This window comes from Onychomys torridus, chromosome 9 (assembly GCF_903995425.1).
Source record: "Onychomys torridus chromosome 9, mOncTor1.1, whole genome shotgun sequence".
NCBI classification, from domain to species: domain Eukaryota; kingdom Metazoa; phylum Chordata; class Mammalia; order Rodentia; family Cricetidae; genus Onychomys; species Onychomys torridus.
Window position 1 is genome coordinate 108,284,447 of NC_050451.1, and position 17,515 is coordinate 108,301,961.

At 42.1% G+C, this 17,515-nt stretch overlaps 1 protein-coding gene across 8 annotated transcripts in view; it reads left to right on the top strand.

The window, feature by feature from the left end:
• Positions 1–17,515, top strand: part of Mbnl2 (muscleblind like splicing regulator 2) — a 158,912-nt gene that overhangs the window by 122,417 nt on the left and 18,980 nt on the right. Inside the window, exons 6-9 of one of the 8 annotated variants that reach the window (XM_036199763.1) lie at positions 812–865; positions 1,528–1,681; positions 8,278–8,313; positions 9,573–9,667. In XM_036199763.1, coding sequence (XP_036055656.1) covers positions 812–865; positions 1,528–1,681; positions 8,278–8,313; positions 9,573–9,667 — 339 coding nt within the window. The remainder of the gene's footprint in view (positions 1–811; positions 866–1,527; positions 1,682–8,277; positions 8,314–9,572; positions 9,668–17,515) is intronic. The other 7 variants (XM_036199765.1, XM_036199762.1, XM_036199767.1 and 4 more) reach the window with 7 other exon arrangements.

The following is a 17,515-nucleotide window of genomic DNA, read 5'->3' on the forward strand; positions in this document are numbered from 1 at the left end:
TGAAATAAATTATAATTTCAATGTAGTGGAAACAGAACGGATGATAAGTTAGTAACTAGAAACAAAGCCCAGTGAGAGTGAACAGTTGGGACATTCCTGTTAAATTCAAATCACATGCGGTTTGGGACGTTAATCCACACGATAAGACCCACACTAGCAGAGTGAAGAAAAGAACTGAGACAATTACCCACGTGATTCAGCCAAAAAATAACGACCCAAACCCAAACTGTTTTGCCTAAATAATCTTGTGTTTGAATATTTTTTGCCTGAATTTTTTTGTCTCAGTTTACCACTTCATTTTGTTAGGTTAGATCTGAATTGAAACACACCTAAATGAAGGCTTTTCAAACTGGGATGTACTTCATTTCTTCATTATTTTATATCCGAACTAACTTATCAGATGTTCTCCGGCCCCGTGGTCCTTAAAAGTTTTGCATTTTCCCCCCTGAAGCAATATAAAAAAAAGTGCTTATGGTGTGTATGCAGCTGCTGTTTTAATATACTTTCCTGAATTTCAAACGTCTATATTTTACTCTCTTATATGCTTTTAACTAAGGTACAGTAGATGCATTTTTGCTTCGATACTAATTTAAGGTGTAATATTCATTTCTCTAGAGAACGTTTTTGTTGTTGTGCATGCCTAGTGTTCTGTACGTTGTATATTGCATTCAGAATATTTTTTTCCTTCTCACCTATCCACAATGCAATGCCGTTCCCATGATGCACCTCTGCTTGCTGTTTACCTGTATGTTAATTCGCTTGAACCCCATTGGCCCACTGCCATCATGTGCTCGCTGCCTGTTATTAAAAGACTCAGTCGACTGCCAAAGCACTGAAGCGACCTCTCGAAGCAGCTGTAGACCTGGTACTTTGACCTTTCACCTTTCGCTTTGCATGTAGCTTTTCAGAGAACCAGCTGAGAGTTGTATGTAAAATACTGGTTGCAGCCAATCATTATTATTAATTTTAAAATGGAGGAAATTCAATAAGGTGTCTAGTCATCTCATTTGCATACGTAATCTGGGAAATAAAATGAATCCTAACAAAATTTAATACCTTTTCCAAATGAGTGAAGCAAATTTAAATGATGTGGCTCAGAAAAATTATGCTCATTATAATTCTTATTAACCTTTAAATTCAAGAGATTGCCATTCAGTTGAAGAATAGATATTAATAATAACGCAAATGCTTCTTTCTCCCCCTTAGAGTAGTTTAACCTGTTTTAAAAGCTGAAGCCATTTTTTTTTCCATTGTTGTTGCTTGATAGTTTTTCTTTTCCTTAGTTGAGATGCTCCTGTTTTTGGGTTACAGAATTCATGCTTTCGCTCTCAATAACAAATTCTCACTCATTCGACATTGCCGCTGTTTAAATTAAGGTGCATGGCAGAGGCATCTCTCTTTAGCTGTCGTTTTTTTAAAGAAAGAAAGAAAGAAAGAAAAAAGAATGTTGCCAATGATGATCTCTGTGGACCTGGAACCCACGTGTGATTTAAGTTGGACACATCCTGTCAAATTCTTCCCTCCTAGGCCTTCCCTCCCGGTGCTCTTCACCCTTTACCAAAGAGACAAGCGCTGGAGAAGAGTAACGGGGCCGGCACGGTCTTCAACCCCAGCGTCCTGCACTACCAGCAGGCCCTGACCAGTGCGCAGTTGCAGCAACACACGGCGTTTATCCCCACAGGTGCGTGCCCTTACCGTCCACGCCCGTGTCCTGTGTCCTTCCGGTCATGTGCTTTCTTCTCCTTTCTTTCAGCTGTTTGGTGGCGTCTAGTTTGCATTTAGAAGGTGCAAATATGGCCTGACCCCACCACAGCCTATTGACTTGCTTCAATAGCTAAAGGCAGTTAGGGTTCGAAAGTCAAATGTTGGGTGGGATTTAACCAGAGACACGGGGAACAGTTAAAGCTTTATGTTTCTGCCATTTACTCAAGGCCTGTAAAATAGTTTATGTAAGGTTTTTTGTTGTTGTTGTTGTTGTTGTTGTTGTTGTTGTTGTTGTTTTTTTAGATAATTGAAATTTGTCCTTAACACTCTATGACCTAAAAATATAAATTCCAATAAATACTAACTTTTTCCCCTGCTTCTATTCAGAGCACTAAAAAGTCTAAGGCTATTCAAATTACAGTAATCCTCTACTCATATTTTTATATTCATTCTATCTCTATCTCTCTCTCTCTCCATCCTTCTCAACTTTCACCAAGTTCACAAGTATTTGCTAGTCTTCCGTTTCTGAGCCAATGAGTGATGAGTGGATGGGCTGCCATCCCTTAGCCTACCACCCAGCGGGGACCATCTGTTAACCACAGGGTCTCAGGACGAAAGGTCTTCATGAATTCCTCATCCAGTTGACTGTTTTACAAATGAGAAAACTGAGGCCCCCCCATAATCATGAGAAGTGACTTTCCAAGGTGGCACAAGTGACCAGCCTGACGTCTGATGCCTGGTCCCACTTACATAGCACGATACCGCCCACTGGCTCCCACACGGCGTATACAGACTTCTCCCCAAAATCAGATTAAAGTGGAATTTTTTGAAGTGGCATGAAAAAAATCAATTCAGGTGAAGAAAAACAGTAGCTAGTCTAACTCTCCTCCCTCATCTTTACCCAGTTCAGTGACTTCAGACACAGCCACACACCCCCTCACAAACATGGTCATCTTCATTTGACCAGTTCTTACCTTTTAATCTCTGTTAGAAACAGGTGACTTAAACCTTGTTGGGAAGAATATCCATTGAGTTTTTCCAAGTGAAAATTCATCATCCCATGATAACAAGTAGACATTGTCACTAATCTATATGATTGGATATATTAATCTCCTTAGATGCCATAGCATATGAGGAATTAGAATTGGAAGTAGCTAGATTTTATTTCGGTAATAGTCTTTGTATAAAAACTATAACTAAATAGTAACCTATATGAATTAGTATTTTAAATGAATTAGTAACCTATAAACTAAATTTATATTAATATAGATGCAGTATGTCAGAAAGTTCCTGAGTTCTGAATCTGTCTTAAAATACCTTCATTTTTTACCCTGTTACAACATTAATTAGTGGCATTCCATGCTGTTCTAGTTTAGCAATATTTGTGATTGTAAACCACCTGAAATAACATAATTACCAGGAGGTTAGGTTACCTACCAGAAGGAAGGTTACCATAATCACCTGAGGATCCTGTATGTTACTACAAGTGTCTCGTTGTAGACTCTGTGGCCACTATATCTTTTAAGAGAGAAAAAAAGTATTGAATGGAAAAATATGAGTCTGTTTCTGAAGAATGGGTCGTAGAGACTTTAGCATCTCCTGAGAGCACCAGGGAAACCCAGAACTGAGCATCACAAAGATCTCAGCAGCCTCCTAAGGTATATGAAATACTCTAAAACAGTAATAACTGCCTGGATAAATCATCGAAAGCTTCCTCACTTTGAGTATTTCCCAAGCAAGGGTGAATAGCATAGCTTAAGCAGTAACTTGCTTCCTGTGGATGAAACAGGTTAATGGTTAATAGTCCCTACGAGCTGTGGTTGTGTATGCCCGCCCTCTGGCGGATTTCCTAGGAACAGCTCAACTGTGCTGGCAACCTGTAGCCAGTTCTGTGAATTATAAATGTTTATAGCATAATATGCTATAAAGATCACAGTGAATAATCATGTACATTTTGTGTATTGGAGTGGTATCTGAACTCCCAAGAAATTCATCACACTTCTCTGAAATGATGGAAGAGAAAATAATTTTATTAAAATAAAATTAGCATAAATCCTCTAACCAATTAAATCCATAGCAGACATCTCCATGGTTATAGTAGGCTTTTTTTGGTTTGTCTCTTTGTTTCAGGATATATTACTTATAAACCATGTTTTCAACTTTATGACAATGATAATAATCATTCAAGATTTATCCTGGTTGTTTTTAAACCTCTGCTGATCAGGCAGTGGTGTTATATGGTAATTTTTAGCAGATGGTTAACCTGTTATTTTTAACAAACATTAAAAAAAAATCTTTCTGTTAATGTTTTACACAAGCAATTATCCACACATGAATCGAAGGCATTTTTTTGTGTGTCCTCTTGGAGATTACCCTGCGTTGAAAGGCCATCCATAGTAAAGCTTTGATATGTACTAAAATCCTCCCATTGACACAATGTGAATTTGGATTTTAGGAGATGTGCCTCCAGGCTGTAAAGATTTTAATGTAAAATGTCACACAGGGTGTGGGCTTCTTCCCCACAGCCATAGTGAGATAATTACCACCTTGGCTGGTACCCTGGCACATTCTAGTGGGTGGGATTTTTCTTCTGTGTGTGTGTGTGTGTGTGTGTGTGTGTGTGTGTGTGTGTGTGTTTCTGATAGGGGTTGTTTTAAACACAAAGTTATACATTTCATTTGTTATGGTAGGAAAGTGTCAAAATCATGCATGGTCTCAGAAGCAGCAGTACCGTGAGTAGGTCTGGGCACCTCTGTGACAAGGGCTCTGAGTTGCTCTGAGTGTCCCTATAGACGCTGTCATTGTTCATCAAGATGTCACAGTTCAATTGGTGGTGAACAGTTATTTGCATTTTGCAGATGGAAAAACTGAGGTTGTATTTACACTACAAAATGGCATGTAAAAATAAGAGCATTCCCAGGTAGTCCTGGTTCACAAGAAACTTGAAGTATCTGTGCAGTGGAGGAATCGAGTGTTTGAGAAGGCTTTCTCCATAGCATCGGCATCCCGGTGACATGCCCAGCTGGGTCACCACAGAGGCAGCACAGTCCTTCCTTGATTCTTCATGAAATATTCACCACATTGGAAGTGCATATGGAAGGTTCTAGGCCAGACATTGCCTAGTAATGAGAAACCACACACATTACACAAAGTTTTCACACACTTGTAAAAGGATTGTTTATGTTGGGTGGAAACTGTCTGCCTAACGTCAGAACGTACGGATTCCATTCAGTTCAGCAAGCATTCCTTGGACACAAGCTATGGTCTGGATTGCAGACCCACAAAGAGAATGCAAATGGGTAGAAACCAGACTCCACAGTATGATGGATGAGCCAGGGTTTGAGCATGGGTTCGGGGATGAAAGAGAGAGGTAAGGTGTTCTTCTTCAGCAGGCAGTGGCATAAACAATGCAGAGGAGGAGGATTTTCCCACAGCAGGAGAAATTGGCTGAGGACTTTGCAAAAGGAGTAAGATTTTACCATTGGAGGCAGAGCGTACTGGGCAGGTGTGGCAAGAGCAGGCTGGAAGAAGAGAGCAGCCTTCGCTGTGGTAATAGCACAAAGTACCCATAGGATCCGTGGGAAGAACAGAGGGCAGGGCAGGGGTCACAGGTGGGAATGAGGCTTACAAAGCAGCACAGGACCAGAATTCGGCATAAAGAGAGCAGCCCACAGGCAGAAGCCCCACACTTCCCATGTTCCAGCAATTCTTGGCAGGTAGAGAGGGGCCCAGTGAGGAAGCATGGTCAAGCACTCCCAAATCCAGGGCATAAACCAGAGTGACACTGTGCAAGTCCCATGTGGTGCCTGCCGAAGCTGCTTCTGGTGGTTCACATCCTTTGTCTGCTCACAGGTGGCCCAGGAGGCTTTGGAGAAAGCCCATTCACTAGAGAATACAGAAGAAAGGGGGATTTTATAGAAGTAACTTTGAAACCTGACATAGTTAACGTTTAAGTGGGATATTTTATACCCAAGCCCTTTAAAAGCTTTCAGGAACAAAGTTCTCTCCATGTACCTTGTCAAACGTGGCCTCCGCCCTTCTGAGTTCACAGCAGAATGAGAGAGAGATGCTAAACATTTATTAAATGGGTTGCTAACATTTAGAGTACTATGAATGAAAAAGCAAAGAGTTCAAATAATTAAATAGAAATTAAAATAGAAACTGACTTAGATGGGAGGAGGGGTGGGAAAAATTAGGAATGAAATGATTTTCTGAAGAAATGACACATATTTTGACACATGAGAGATGAAAGAAGTGGCTATAGAGATTTCTAGACAGGGGGAGGGGGACAGCTGTGGGAAGCCCCAACCAGATTAAAAAGTATGGTGAGTTCAGTTGAAATCGATAAAGGGCCCTCCAGAAGGACCCTGGTACCATGACGAGGAACGCAGTGCGGAGTTAGTCAAGGCCTGGGCCGGAAGGGCCTCCATCCTCTCAGCAGCAGAGGCCAGCAAATCCTTCCCAGAAGTGGGGTGATTAGCAGGGCAGAATGAGGAGTAGGAAGGAGGAAAGCCAGATGTTGTCTCACTAATGGCGTGGGACTTTCATAGTCACACGCATATCAGATAAGCAGACAGGCGCTCAGCTGGGCAAAAGCAGCCTTGTGCTGGCTCACTGGGGAGCAGGACCTGGGCATTTCATGAGGGAAGATGACATCAAGTAACAGTTGGAGCTGAAGCCCAACATGGGTGATGACATCCACCAGGTATTTCCAGATGTGGAGGAGACAGTGTGAGAAAGAGCTTAGCATGCGCCATTGGAGACCCTGGTGAAACCGAGGTGGAGAGGCCAGGACATTTGGGTAAAGAGATCTGCGATCTGGCAGGACACAGAATGTGGAGGCCAGAAATTCATTGATAACTTTGAAATGTATAGGTTGAAAGACACCTGGAAGACCCACAGATCAGAAGTAACAATTAAAAGGACCCAGGACAGGATCTAAAACCTCCAGCATATATAGGGAATTCAGCACAAGCTTTGAGAAAATGAGTGTGTGTGTGTGTGTGTGTGTGTGTGTGTGTGTGTGGCTAAGAATTCAAATGAAGAAAGTGACTTAGTATACAAGATGTAGGCAAGTGCAAATTGGCCCAGGAATTGTGAGTGAAGGTATAAAGTGTTCTGTCAATTTGGACAAGAGAGTGAAAGGGATTCAAGGAAATGAAACTGGGTGTAGGAACTTTCTAGCCATTTGGGGAAAGTAGAAAGACGGGGTTGGAGAAAGGGATTACATCAGCTGCAGGGGTTGGAAGCATGTGAGTCCATCTCTATATCTTGGTGCAAGTGTGGAGTTGGATGCATTGGCACATCCCGGTTAAGGAAGCCAGCAGTGGCCCACTTGAAAAACCTTTTCCTAACTTAATAGTGTTAGGCTGGTCAAAATTCGGTCAGGCAAGAAGTCCTTATCAAAATGAATAAAGACACATAGTTTCCAGAGTCCGAATCTAACATCTCAGCAGCTAGTTCTGACATCATCAGCAGATGCTCCTACATTCATTAAAAATACCACTCGGACATCTACTCACCTGACTCTGAATTTCCAGGACTCCTTAGATTGCCTCATCTTACATTCTGAGGGACAGAACTGGTAGCAGATAATCCCTCAGAACTCCAACACATCTTTTCCACCCTCCTGACAGGTATCTCTCTGTCCATGGTAGGAACCTGGGGAGGTGTGTACATTAAGGCCATCCACGGAGAATGTAGTTCTTCCTTTCCCACTAACCTAGACACCAATCTGAGATTTCTGAGACATTTCGATCCCTCAGAAGTTACCTTGAAAGGACGGTGATCAAATCTCTCCCCTAGGACCTCGTGTAGTCCCAGGTCGGCATGATTGCTGCATGATCAGACCTCACTGACAAGTGCCACCCCTTTATCATAGCGAATCTCATAGCAAGAAGAGATCCCAGACCTATGGGGCTGGTTCTGTTCAGGAGCTTTGACACTCTTCACTAGCACCCAAGTAGGAGGTTAATATTCCCCGCCCTACCTGGCAGAGCTCCAATTTAGAGGCTATGAAATCTTGATTCACTGTTCTTACACTGCTACTGACATGACATACTTCATCACCAAGCAACTTTTAAAGCAATGAGTGTAGTGCACTCCTAACAAGTTTCAAATCTGACCTGAATGGAGCGTGGAACTCTATTCCAGCCTTGCCCTTGACTCACACCACACACAACCTTGGAGGAGTTACTGTGCCTCAGATTTTTCATCTGTAAAATACCCACTCTCCACCTTAGAGGATTAACTCGATAATGCCTGGAAAATACTTTGAAGTCTTCAAAGAAGGACACTGTGGTACCATCACACGTCATCCTTATTAGAATCATGTTGACCTAGATGGAAGGGGAGAGTAATCAGAGAGTGGGCTTAGAATCTTATTGGCTTAAAGTTAGTCGGATCTATCTGTGTCTGTACTGATGATGTGAACGGCCCTAAAAACTGTGTAAACTAACCCTACTTATTTCTGGTTGTGCTTGAATCTCACTTTGAATGTTAACTCTAAACCGCTAACCTGTTTCTTTCCCTTTACCACTTTTTCCACCCCCACCCCCCATTGCATGACTTCAGGGTCAGTTTTGTGCATGACACCCGCTACCAGTATTGGTAGGTTTCAACCTTTTTTATTTGTCTTTTATACGATGTACAATGCCTTCACTGTTTGACGTTGATTTCAGAGATGGTAGAAAATGCTTTAGGAAGTAGATCTGAAGGCCTAAGGGCTTTAGAGTTAACCTGTAAGCTATGCCTGTGTATTTAAGAAAATGATGGTTTTTAATGTGACCTCTTATGCTAGAACAATCACTACAGAGACATAAAACCACAAGTACAATGTGCTTTTTAATGATTTGTGTTCTGTTTCTCTTTATAGTTTAGCTGGTTTAGCATGAGGCAAACAGAGGCAGGCTAATTTCATCAATGTTTTAAAGTTTCATAGTGGTGTGCCTTTATCTCCTCTTTGCTGTGTGTTAGAGTTATCAGAGTTTCCCAGAAGTATTTATTTTTGGAAAAAATTTATACAGGGATGTATTTTGATATCAAGTATCTGAACTTTATTGCTTAATTATCTTTTTAGAGTGTTGACTTATTTGTGATGTGTATTGTATCTCCACATTCCCTTAGATGGGAAATTTCGATAGTGGAGTCACCTCTCACATTCAGGGCCTTGGCACAAAAGTCTGTCTTCAGGACATCCAAGCAGTTTCATGTAAGAGTTGAGAAAATAAACACTGGCAAAATGTATCTGGTTACTTCATAGTAACTACTCTAGATTTTACACCAAGGCCATTTTTCTGCCTCACTGTTTATTGACCAAAATAAAACATAGTCCACTGAAATTCCAGTTTACAGATGTGATGCCCAATTGGAAAAAAAAAAATTTTTTTTAGTTTAACCACAATTAATTCCAAAGTTCATCTTATCTTAAATTGGGCCTATTGAGCCTTCAGTGTTTCAGAATTTGTGATTAGTATACTTTGATTATCTTATATTCTCATTTCATTGGATATTAGGAGTTCTCATATTTTGAGAAGCAACCCTTGTTATAGTCACAATACACTCTGAATTGGGAATGGCTCTGTCATTGGAAGCAAAATGTTTATAAATACATCAATCAAAGCAGTATGCTTTGACCTTTCTGGGAATCACTGATTATGTTTGAAGACTTCCTTTAATTGTACTTGTAATAAGCTATTTTCCCTTTTTATTTCTCTCCCATGCTTACCTGCTTTGCATTGTGATTGCATGCCATCTGCTGGTTTAACCATGATGGCTTGCTGCTCTGATATTCACATGCCAAACACCACTTCTATTACCATAATGCTACACCCTCCTGTTCATTGCTCCCATGGTTCCCCTCCTGAAAGTACCCATGATGCACAGCGCTACGTCCGCCACTGTCTCTGCAGCAACAACTCCTGCAACAAGTGTCCCCTTCGCAGCAACAGCCACAGCCAATCAGGTTTGCTCCTTTTAAAGCTTTCTTTCACAAATCCCGAACTCTAAATGAGTGCTGATATTTAAAAAAAAAATTCTCGATGAGAATTTTTTTTTCATGTTTATCCATCAAATTTTATTTTTTTAATTAGTTTATAGCAAGCATTTGTGGACAGGTTGCACTTATTTAGAGTTAACATTTACTGCAAATAATGATGTAGCTATGTTTTGTGTTGCACTGTTTGTTTTTGTACCTAATATTGTGTAATTAACCTGACAGGCTTAAATCCCTTTTAGTGCAGCATTACTCATCCAGTGGGTGCCACGTAAGAAGTGTAGAACTACACCTGTGGGTGCTCCCACATCAGCTACACTTTGGTTTGGTTCATTCTATAGTGGAAGAAAAATGAAAATTCTCCTCCCATCTTCTAAATTTGAGGTCTGAATAATTCTTATGAACACTGACCTTGGTCACAGATGCTGACTCAGTATCCACTGGAAGATCTGTTCAAATCTAGTGTAAGAGCACACCACCCTAGGAGACCAGTGTGGCCAACACTGGGCTCACCATGGCCTGGAACTGAATATAAGAGTTTACTGTGTTGGCTTAATGCATGCGCCACCAGAACAACGGCGATGATTCTCAATGGGGAGAGCCAATTTCCTACTCTTCAGCCAAAAGCTGACCATGTCCCTGATGCTGCCCAGCCAGTTTACACACGTTTGCTGGCCACAAGAGACAAGTGTAAGGTAGCAGCATGTCCTCTCATCTCACCTAGAAAAGCACCTGACACAGAGGCCCTCCCTTCATAGGATAATTTTGGGGATTTTTTTGTTTCATTTTGTGTTTTGATTTCTTTTAAATAAACTCAACTGTGCTGAGAAAAGGTGGAAAGGATAAAAAGTAGTTTGGGACACTGGTAGGAAAGCCAGGCAAATAGGGAAAATCGTAAGTTAAACTCTGGGGGAGACTGTACCAGGGTATAGATGACTGTTTCTGAGCTTCAGCTTGCAAGCTGCAAGGGCAGGGTCGGCTCTGGTGAATACATGACCCTAGTGCTTGGAGCTTGCCCTAAAGGAGAGGAGGGACCACACTGAAGAGCACGAGTACATGTCACTCCCACTGTGTCATCTGGTAAAGCAGAAGACTGAGAGGGAAGGGAGGGAGCCAGGCCAGGGGACACCAGAGACAATTAAAGAGGACATGTCACCACCTCTCTGCTCTTCACAGTGCAAGCCTGGCCACCAAGGAACACCAACATGGCTTCCAAACCAGTTCCACAGAAAGCAGCAAATAAGTTCCTGAACTAGGTTCTGTTTGTTTGTTTGTTTGTTAGGTTAATTGGTTGGTTGGCTAGTTGGCTGGGTGGCTAGTTGTTTGGCTGACTGGATGGATGGATGGATGGATGGATGGATGGATGGATGGATGGATGGATGGATGGATGGATGGATGGTTGGTTGGCTGGTTGACAAGATGGCTAGTTGATTGATTGGTGGTTGGTTTGGTTGGTTGGCTGGCTGGCTGGATGGTTGATTGGCTGGTTGGTTGTCTAGTTGATCCAGTGGTTTTAGACAGGGATGGGAGAAAGGAGAGAGACTATGCACCCTTGTAAATAGGTTCAAAGCCCTTCTCACTTACTTGTCATGGAGTACCTGGATGCCTGCTTTGTAAGTCTATGTCGTGCCTCTTGAAACCAGATTCATATGAGTTTGATCCAGTTTATGCTACAAAATCCCCACATAGGGAAACAAGCTTCAGATATAATCCTATAAAAGTATCTGCTTCAGTAAAATTTCACCTATACTTTATGATAAATTGAGCACCCCTGATCCTCAGAAGTCTTTCCTAAGAAAGGAGAGGGGGCAAGATAAAGAAATGCTTTAGAGCTTTAGGGTAAATCCCTGCCTGCATCACAAGCATGCAGCCATGAGTGACAGATAATAGTCTCTGGCCTAGTGTTTCTTCAGTGCTGTTTGTAGAAAGAACTGAAGTAGTAAAAGTGTAGAAGGCTTACATAGGTGTGCAAGGGAGAAAGGAGTATACAGGCTAGCCAGAAGCTTGAATGCCACTTTAGGATGTGATTGATAAAGGAATTAACAAGTTTAATTGAGATTAAATCTATATCAGGGAAACCAGAGGAGACCTGAGTGGCTTCTCTAATCCTTGATGCCTTCTGAGTTTTGCAATTTGTTAAGACAGTTGTTACTGGGGTAGCACATTGATGGTGAAGAGAAATGGGCTGTCGGTTCCTTTGGAGGTCTGCTTATGTATGGGGAAAGCACAGAAAAGCAGATTGCTGAAATGTAAGCTTTCAGATGTAATATTCTTTATTTATCTCAATGAATTTCAAAGAGCCAAGCATCTACCAAAGAGCTCTCAGCAGCTAAGGACAGGAAACTCAGAGGTGGTTAATGACTGTGAAATAACAGGCTAGCATCTTGTTAAATGCCAATCTAGTCAGGCCCACATGACCCACAAAAGTCAATAAAAGCTCATGAACAGATAGATGGCCTTTGAGATCTGTGAATGTTTGGCAGACCCAAAGCATGAAATCAGGAAGGAGGTAAACTCAAGTGGGGGCGTGGAGCTGGGGAGGGCAGGGTTCACTGACAAGTACTACACTGGCCCATCCCTCAGGAGCCATCTGTGCTTGCACAGAATGCAGTTGGGTTTCTACAGTGTTTGGGTAATTCAGATCGTTGTTCAGATACTGAAAACTGCATAGGTGCTTGTAATTAGATGCAAGAGCTTTGAAGGAGAAACAGGACAGCCAGAACTCCCAGGGGTGCCTCTCCACTCAGAGCTCTTTACACCAACCCCAGGAGACACACCACCAGTCAGTAAACCATAGCTTCAGGCGAATCACCTGTACAAGTTTCACAACCTTAGACTAGTAGTTTGAGAAAGACAGAATATAAAGACATTCAGGATTTCATTTTTTTAAGAAAACGGCTACTTAGCTCTAGGAATGGATATGTAAACAAAAATATAGCAAGCAAATTTATTGAGTTATTTTCCAATTTAATTAATGTCTTTGAATCTCAATATATTAAACTATGCTTAATAATAATAATAATAATATAAAACATTTACTATGTAGCAGTTATGATTCTAGATGTTCTCTCACATATTATATAGTATGTCATATGTTTGACTTTATTACATATTAAATGAAATTGTGTGTGTCTAAATATAGATACCCACTCAATCCTTACTGGTTTTATGAGATTGATAGAAAGCTCATCTTTCTCATCTTATAGACTGTGAATCTGAAACAATATTTACCTGCATTACTTGAAGTCACATAGCTAATCAATAGTCTTGCTAGGGTTTAAAGCCGGGCATTTTGGCTGTAGAGCCTTGCTCATATGTCTGTAGTGTGCTGCCTTGCCATATAATTAAGAACGTAACTATAAGCCAGGTTCAGAGTAAACTCTAGCTCTGTGGGGGAGAGGAAGGGGCCTTGCTCAAGACGCAGACTAAGGAGAGCACTAAGCTGGGAAGATAAATTTAGGCATAAAGGCTGGTTGTCTGAGCACCAGGTCATGTTTAGAAATCATAGGGTGGACCTCACTAGGTTTAGGTGATGTTATAATCAGAGAAAAGTGTCTATAATTTCTAAAGAACAATCGATGGAAGAATCAGCTAACAGTCCTCGTAAAGTGGTCGCAGACTTGATGACTAGCTTCTACCAACCTCAAAAATATCCTGGCAACAAGCAGAATCACACAAACAGGGAAATAATGCACAAATTAGTCAGTTTAGCCTAATCACAGGACTAGAATGTGTAAATCTGGAGGCACCTGTGTTAAACAAAAGATGCAGAGGTAAACAATTTAAAATTTGGGTTACCTAATTTTTTATTATAGATATATTATCTAATAAAAGGATGCAGATTAAAATTCCTATAACCTAAATGATTACAGAACTCTGCTACAATTTTTTGTTTTATTTGTTTAGGATTTTGGATTTTCAAAATCAACTTTTGTTATTTGAAGAGACATAAATATAATTTAATTTTAGCTTCTCCGTTTATATTCAGAGGTATTCAGTTCCCTTAAGAGTAGCCCTTTAAAGACCCAATTAAAATCTAGCCTATATTGAGTCTTCCCTGAGGCCCCTGCCCCCAGTTCAAAGTGTGCTCTGATTCCACAAGAACTTTGCATGTCGCTTACAGCACTGTCCTTGGACAGTAAGATAAGTGCACAGATACAGCGGAGAGGAGGGATAGAAAGTTTTGCTAGAGAAGAGCCAGTGATCTGATTGGTTGGTGTACAGGTATGGCGTCAGTATGTCTGACTCCAGATAAACATTAGCCTTAATGTCAGATTAAAGGACTCGGTTCCTTCTTGGCTACTTTGGGGATCTCAAGCAGAATAGTCTTGGGAACAGAAGCTAAAACTGAGCAGATGGATTTGAGGCAGCAGAGTCTGCAGAGATATTGAAAGGTTTTAACAAGATCCTAAACTGGAGCAGTGGCAGATGGCAAGTGCCCGGTCAGCCTCACCTTTGGTATTACATACGGAGTATAGCTTAAAGCCAAAGACAGCCGAGCGGTGGTGGCGCACGCCTTTAATCCCAGCACTTGGGAGGCAGAGCCAGGCGGATCTCTTTGAGTTCGAGGCCAGCCTGGTCTACAGAGTGAGTTCCAGAAAAAGGTGCAAAGCTACACAGAGAAACCCTATCTCGAAAAACCAAAAAAAAAAAAAAAAAAAAAAAAAGCCAAAGACAAACACCAACAGCTTCATACCATGACAAAACCTGTCCAAAGAAATGTTAGGTGGCAGGAGGAGATGAGGGATGGCTGAAAGGTGACCACAGGAAGTCATTTCTTGGGCTCTGTGTTCTTTCCAGAGCAGAGCTTGGTGGCCTCACTGGTCATATGCATCCAATGTGCCTTCCCCTATATGTGATTACTAAGAACTACTGACACCTACACCTAGAGCCCCACCCCCACCCCAGGGTGCACAGAGTCCCCTCCAGTGTGTGCACACTGTCCCTGACTCGCGTTATAGTTGTAAGGGTAGAAGAGGACAGTTACCTTCAGTTCACTCCACTTTGTGAGCTGTCTGGGAGAACGATTACAGCCTAAATAGTAGGAATCTCTGGAGCTCCAACACAGTGCCTTCAAAACTGAAGTCACATGATGCTTCCAGCACTGTGTGAACTAACAGTCATATCTCTAAAATGTGCCAATTCATGTTCATGGTCATGACCTTCAGACTTGATCACACCTTTTGAACACCCCTCGAAAGGTTAAGCCCACTAACAGAGATTTGGCTTTAAGAAAAGTTTACTGGAAATTAATTGATAATGTATATAATGTATTACGTATCTATCACCATCTTTTTTCAATCACATTTACTAAACTAGGGTGTGAGTATGCCTGTGTGTTTCCAGGCACGAATGCATGGATGAGGTGCTTAAAGACAACTTCCAGGAGATGGTTCTCTCTACCATGTAAGATCTAGGGAGTGAACCTCGGTCATCAAACCTGGCACCCCATGTCCTTACCCTCTAAACCATTTCACCAGCCCCCATCTTTTTATTGAAATAGCTGATAAGCTAGAAAATTCCATTTTCAGACATACCAGATATAGGTTTGTTATATCTGATCATCAACCTCCATAGTACTGTATCAGAAAAACAGTACAATTGTCTATAACCAGAGTGACATGGTATATAACTGGCTTTGATGGAAGTTGCTTTTTAAGGAAAGGCTACCTGGCCTCACTAATCCCTCCCGTGACTGAAGACATAACCCCAGAGCCACGGAGGTAAGGTGATGTTCCACCTCACTCCCTCACAGCTCAGCCTTGTAAAATTTCTGTTATTCAATGCCATCTGTTGGGACTATATTCGGACAAATGTAGGAGGCACCAGCATTTCCCACTCTTCATCACTTGACCCATTTTAGGGCCTGTGTTTGTTTCACAAGAAGGTATCCTGGTTCTGCAAGGCCCAGTGTGGGAGGAGTAGGCCCCTGTCAGATCTGTCTCCAGAAATACACAACAAAGTGGTCAGCCCGTGTGCAGAGGATCAAAGCCAAGCACTCCATTCTCCTAGCCTGCCCATTCCTGAGAGCTGAGGACAGAAAAGCACTGGCCCAAGAATGTTGTTCTCCCAAAAGAAGCCAAGCCCACAGACCATCAGGGTCTCCGCTGGGGACAGAATGCTAGGTGGAGTCTCCCTCTTGCCGCCTTTCACTGCCAGAGTGGTTAAGGCAATTTGTACATTCTGCGTGCATCCTTAGTCAAGCTGCTTGGTGACTGAATCTGACTTGCAGTGTATAGAATAGAATCTGGATTTATTACCAGGGAAAATGTTTTCAGAGGTGAAAGTACACCGACAGTCTTAGGTGAACTTGGATGTTTAAGGAGCAACGGTAGAGGAGGTTTTCTTGTTTTGTTTTGTTTTTTTCTCTTTTAGAAGTCAGGGATCCAGCTGGTGAGGTGACTCAGCAGGGAAAAAGCACCCACCACCACAGAAGCCTGACTATCTGAGTTAGGGTCCCAAACTCACAGTGGAAGGAGGAAATTGATACCTGAAAGTCCTCTAGTCCCTATACATGTGCATCGTGACACACATGCACTACCATTCAAACATACACATTGTATGCACATGTGAATCTGAGTGTATGTGAACATACACAAAGGAATCAGAAAACAGAGACAATGGCCTTGTCTTTTCTGGCCTCAGAGGTAGCTGCTTTGGGGACTGCAGAGTCCCTGAGGAAAGCTGAGTTATGTAAGCACTGTGATCCAGTACAGTTTCATTTTCTATGAATAATTCACGCCTCACAGTGAGAAGGTTGGGCAGACTTTTGTGTACAGCACCTGAAGTCACAGGGCAGCTCCAGTTCCCTGTGGCTGAGGGGAAACCTGTCAGGCGTCCTAAGATGACACTCCCCTGCCTGGTGCATGGCCCTACCTCAATTCCTGTCATCTTTTGCATTTTGGTGGGACTTTGGGACGAGGCTTCTTTTTTAATTAAGAAGTTCCATTCCTCGGAGCACTTTGGCTTTTGCTGGTGATAGTAAAGCCACCTCTCTACTTTAGGCTGCTGCCTGGGAGCTGCATGGATGTGCAGTTGATCCTGTGTGTGTTATTCCCTGCTGGGGCTTTGCAAAGGACAAACTAGCCGCAATGCAGGAACTCAACCCTGTGTCCAAGGGCTCAGTGATGGGTACGGCTTTCCTCCATAATAGCTACTCCAAACAGAGCAAATGTTTACTCCTTCTGTGTGTGTGTGTGTGTGTGTGTGTGTGTGTGTGTGTGTGTTGGGGGTGGACCCCAAGAGACTGTGGTTGAATTTACCAGAAGTGATGTTCCATAGGTCACAGGCAAACTGGGTTTTGGTCTGGTCTCTTTTCCCTCTCCAGCCTTCTCTCCATGACAGAGGACTGGAGAAGTCAGTGATTTCCAAGACCACATGTGTTTGAGTCTACTGATTATTTCAGAGTCTATTACAGTTAGGAGGGATGTTAAAGATATTTAGGGGTCAGTGGCTTAGTAAAGAGATGTGAAATCATCAGAACATTGTCATTAAAAAATGAAACCCCATATGTAAATATCACTGCATGGAAAATAAGCTTCAAAGTAAGATTCCATCCTTAAAGTAGCCAGGGACAGATCTCTGTGGGATAGCATGGGGTGGGAGTGGAGGAGCTGTTTACTTGGGAAATATGTAAAAGGTAAACTGCTTGCTACACAAATACTAAGACTGGGTCTAGATCCCCAGCACCCCGTGTAAAAAGCTGGGTGTGGTGGCACACACCTGGAACCCCAGCAGAGACAGGCAGAATCCTGGAGCTCACTGGCCAGCTGGTCTAATAGAATCTTTGAATTCCAGATTCAGTGAGAGACCCTGTCT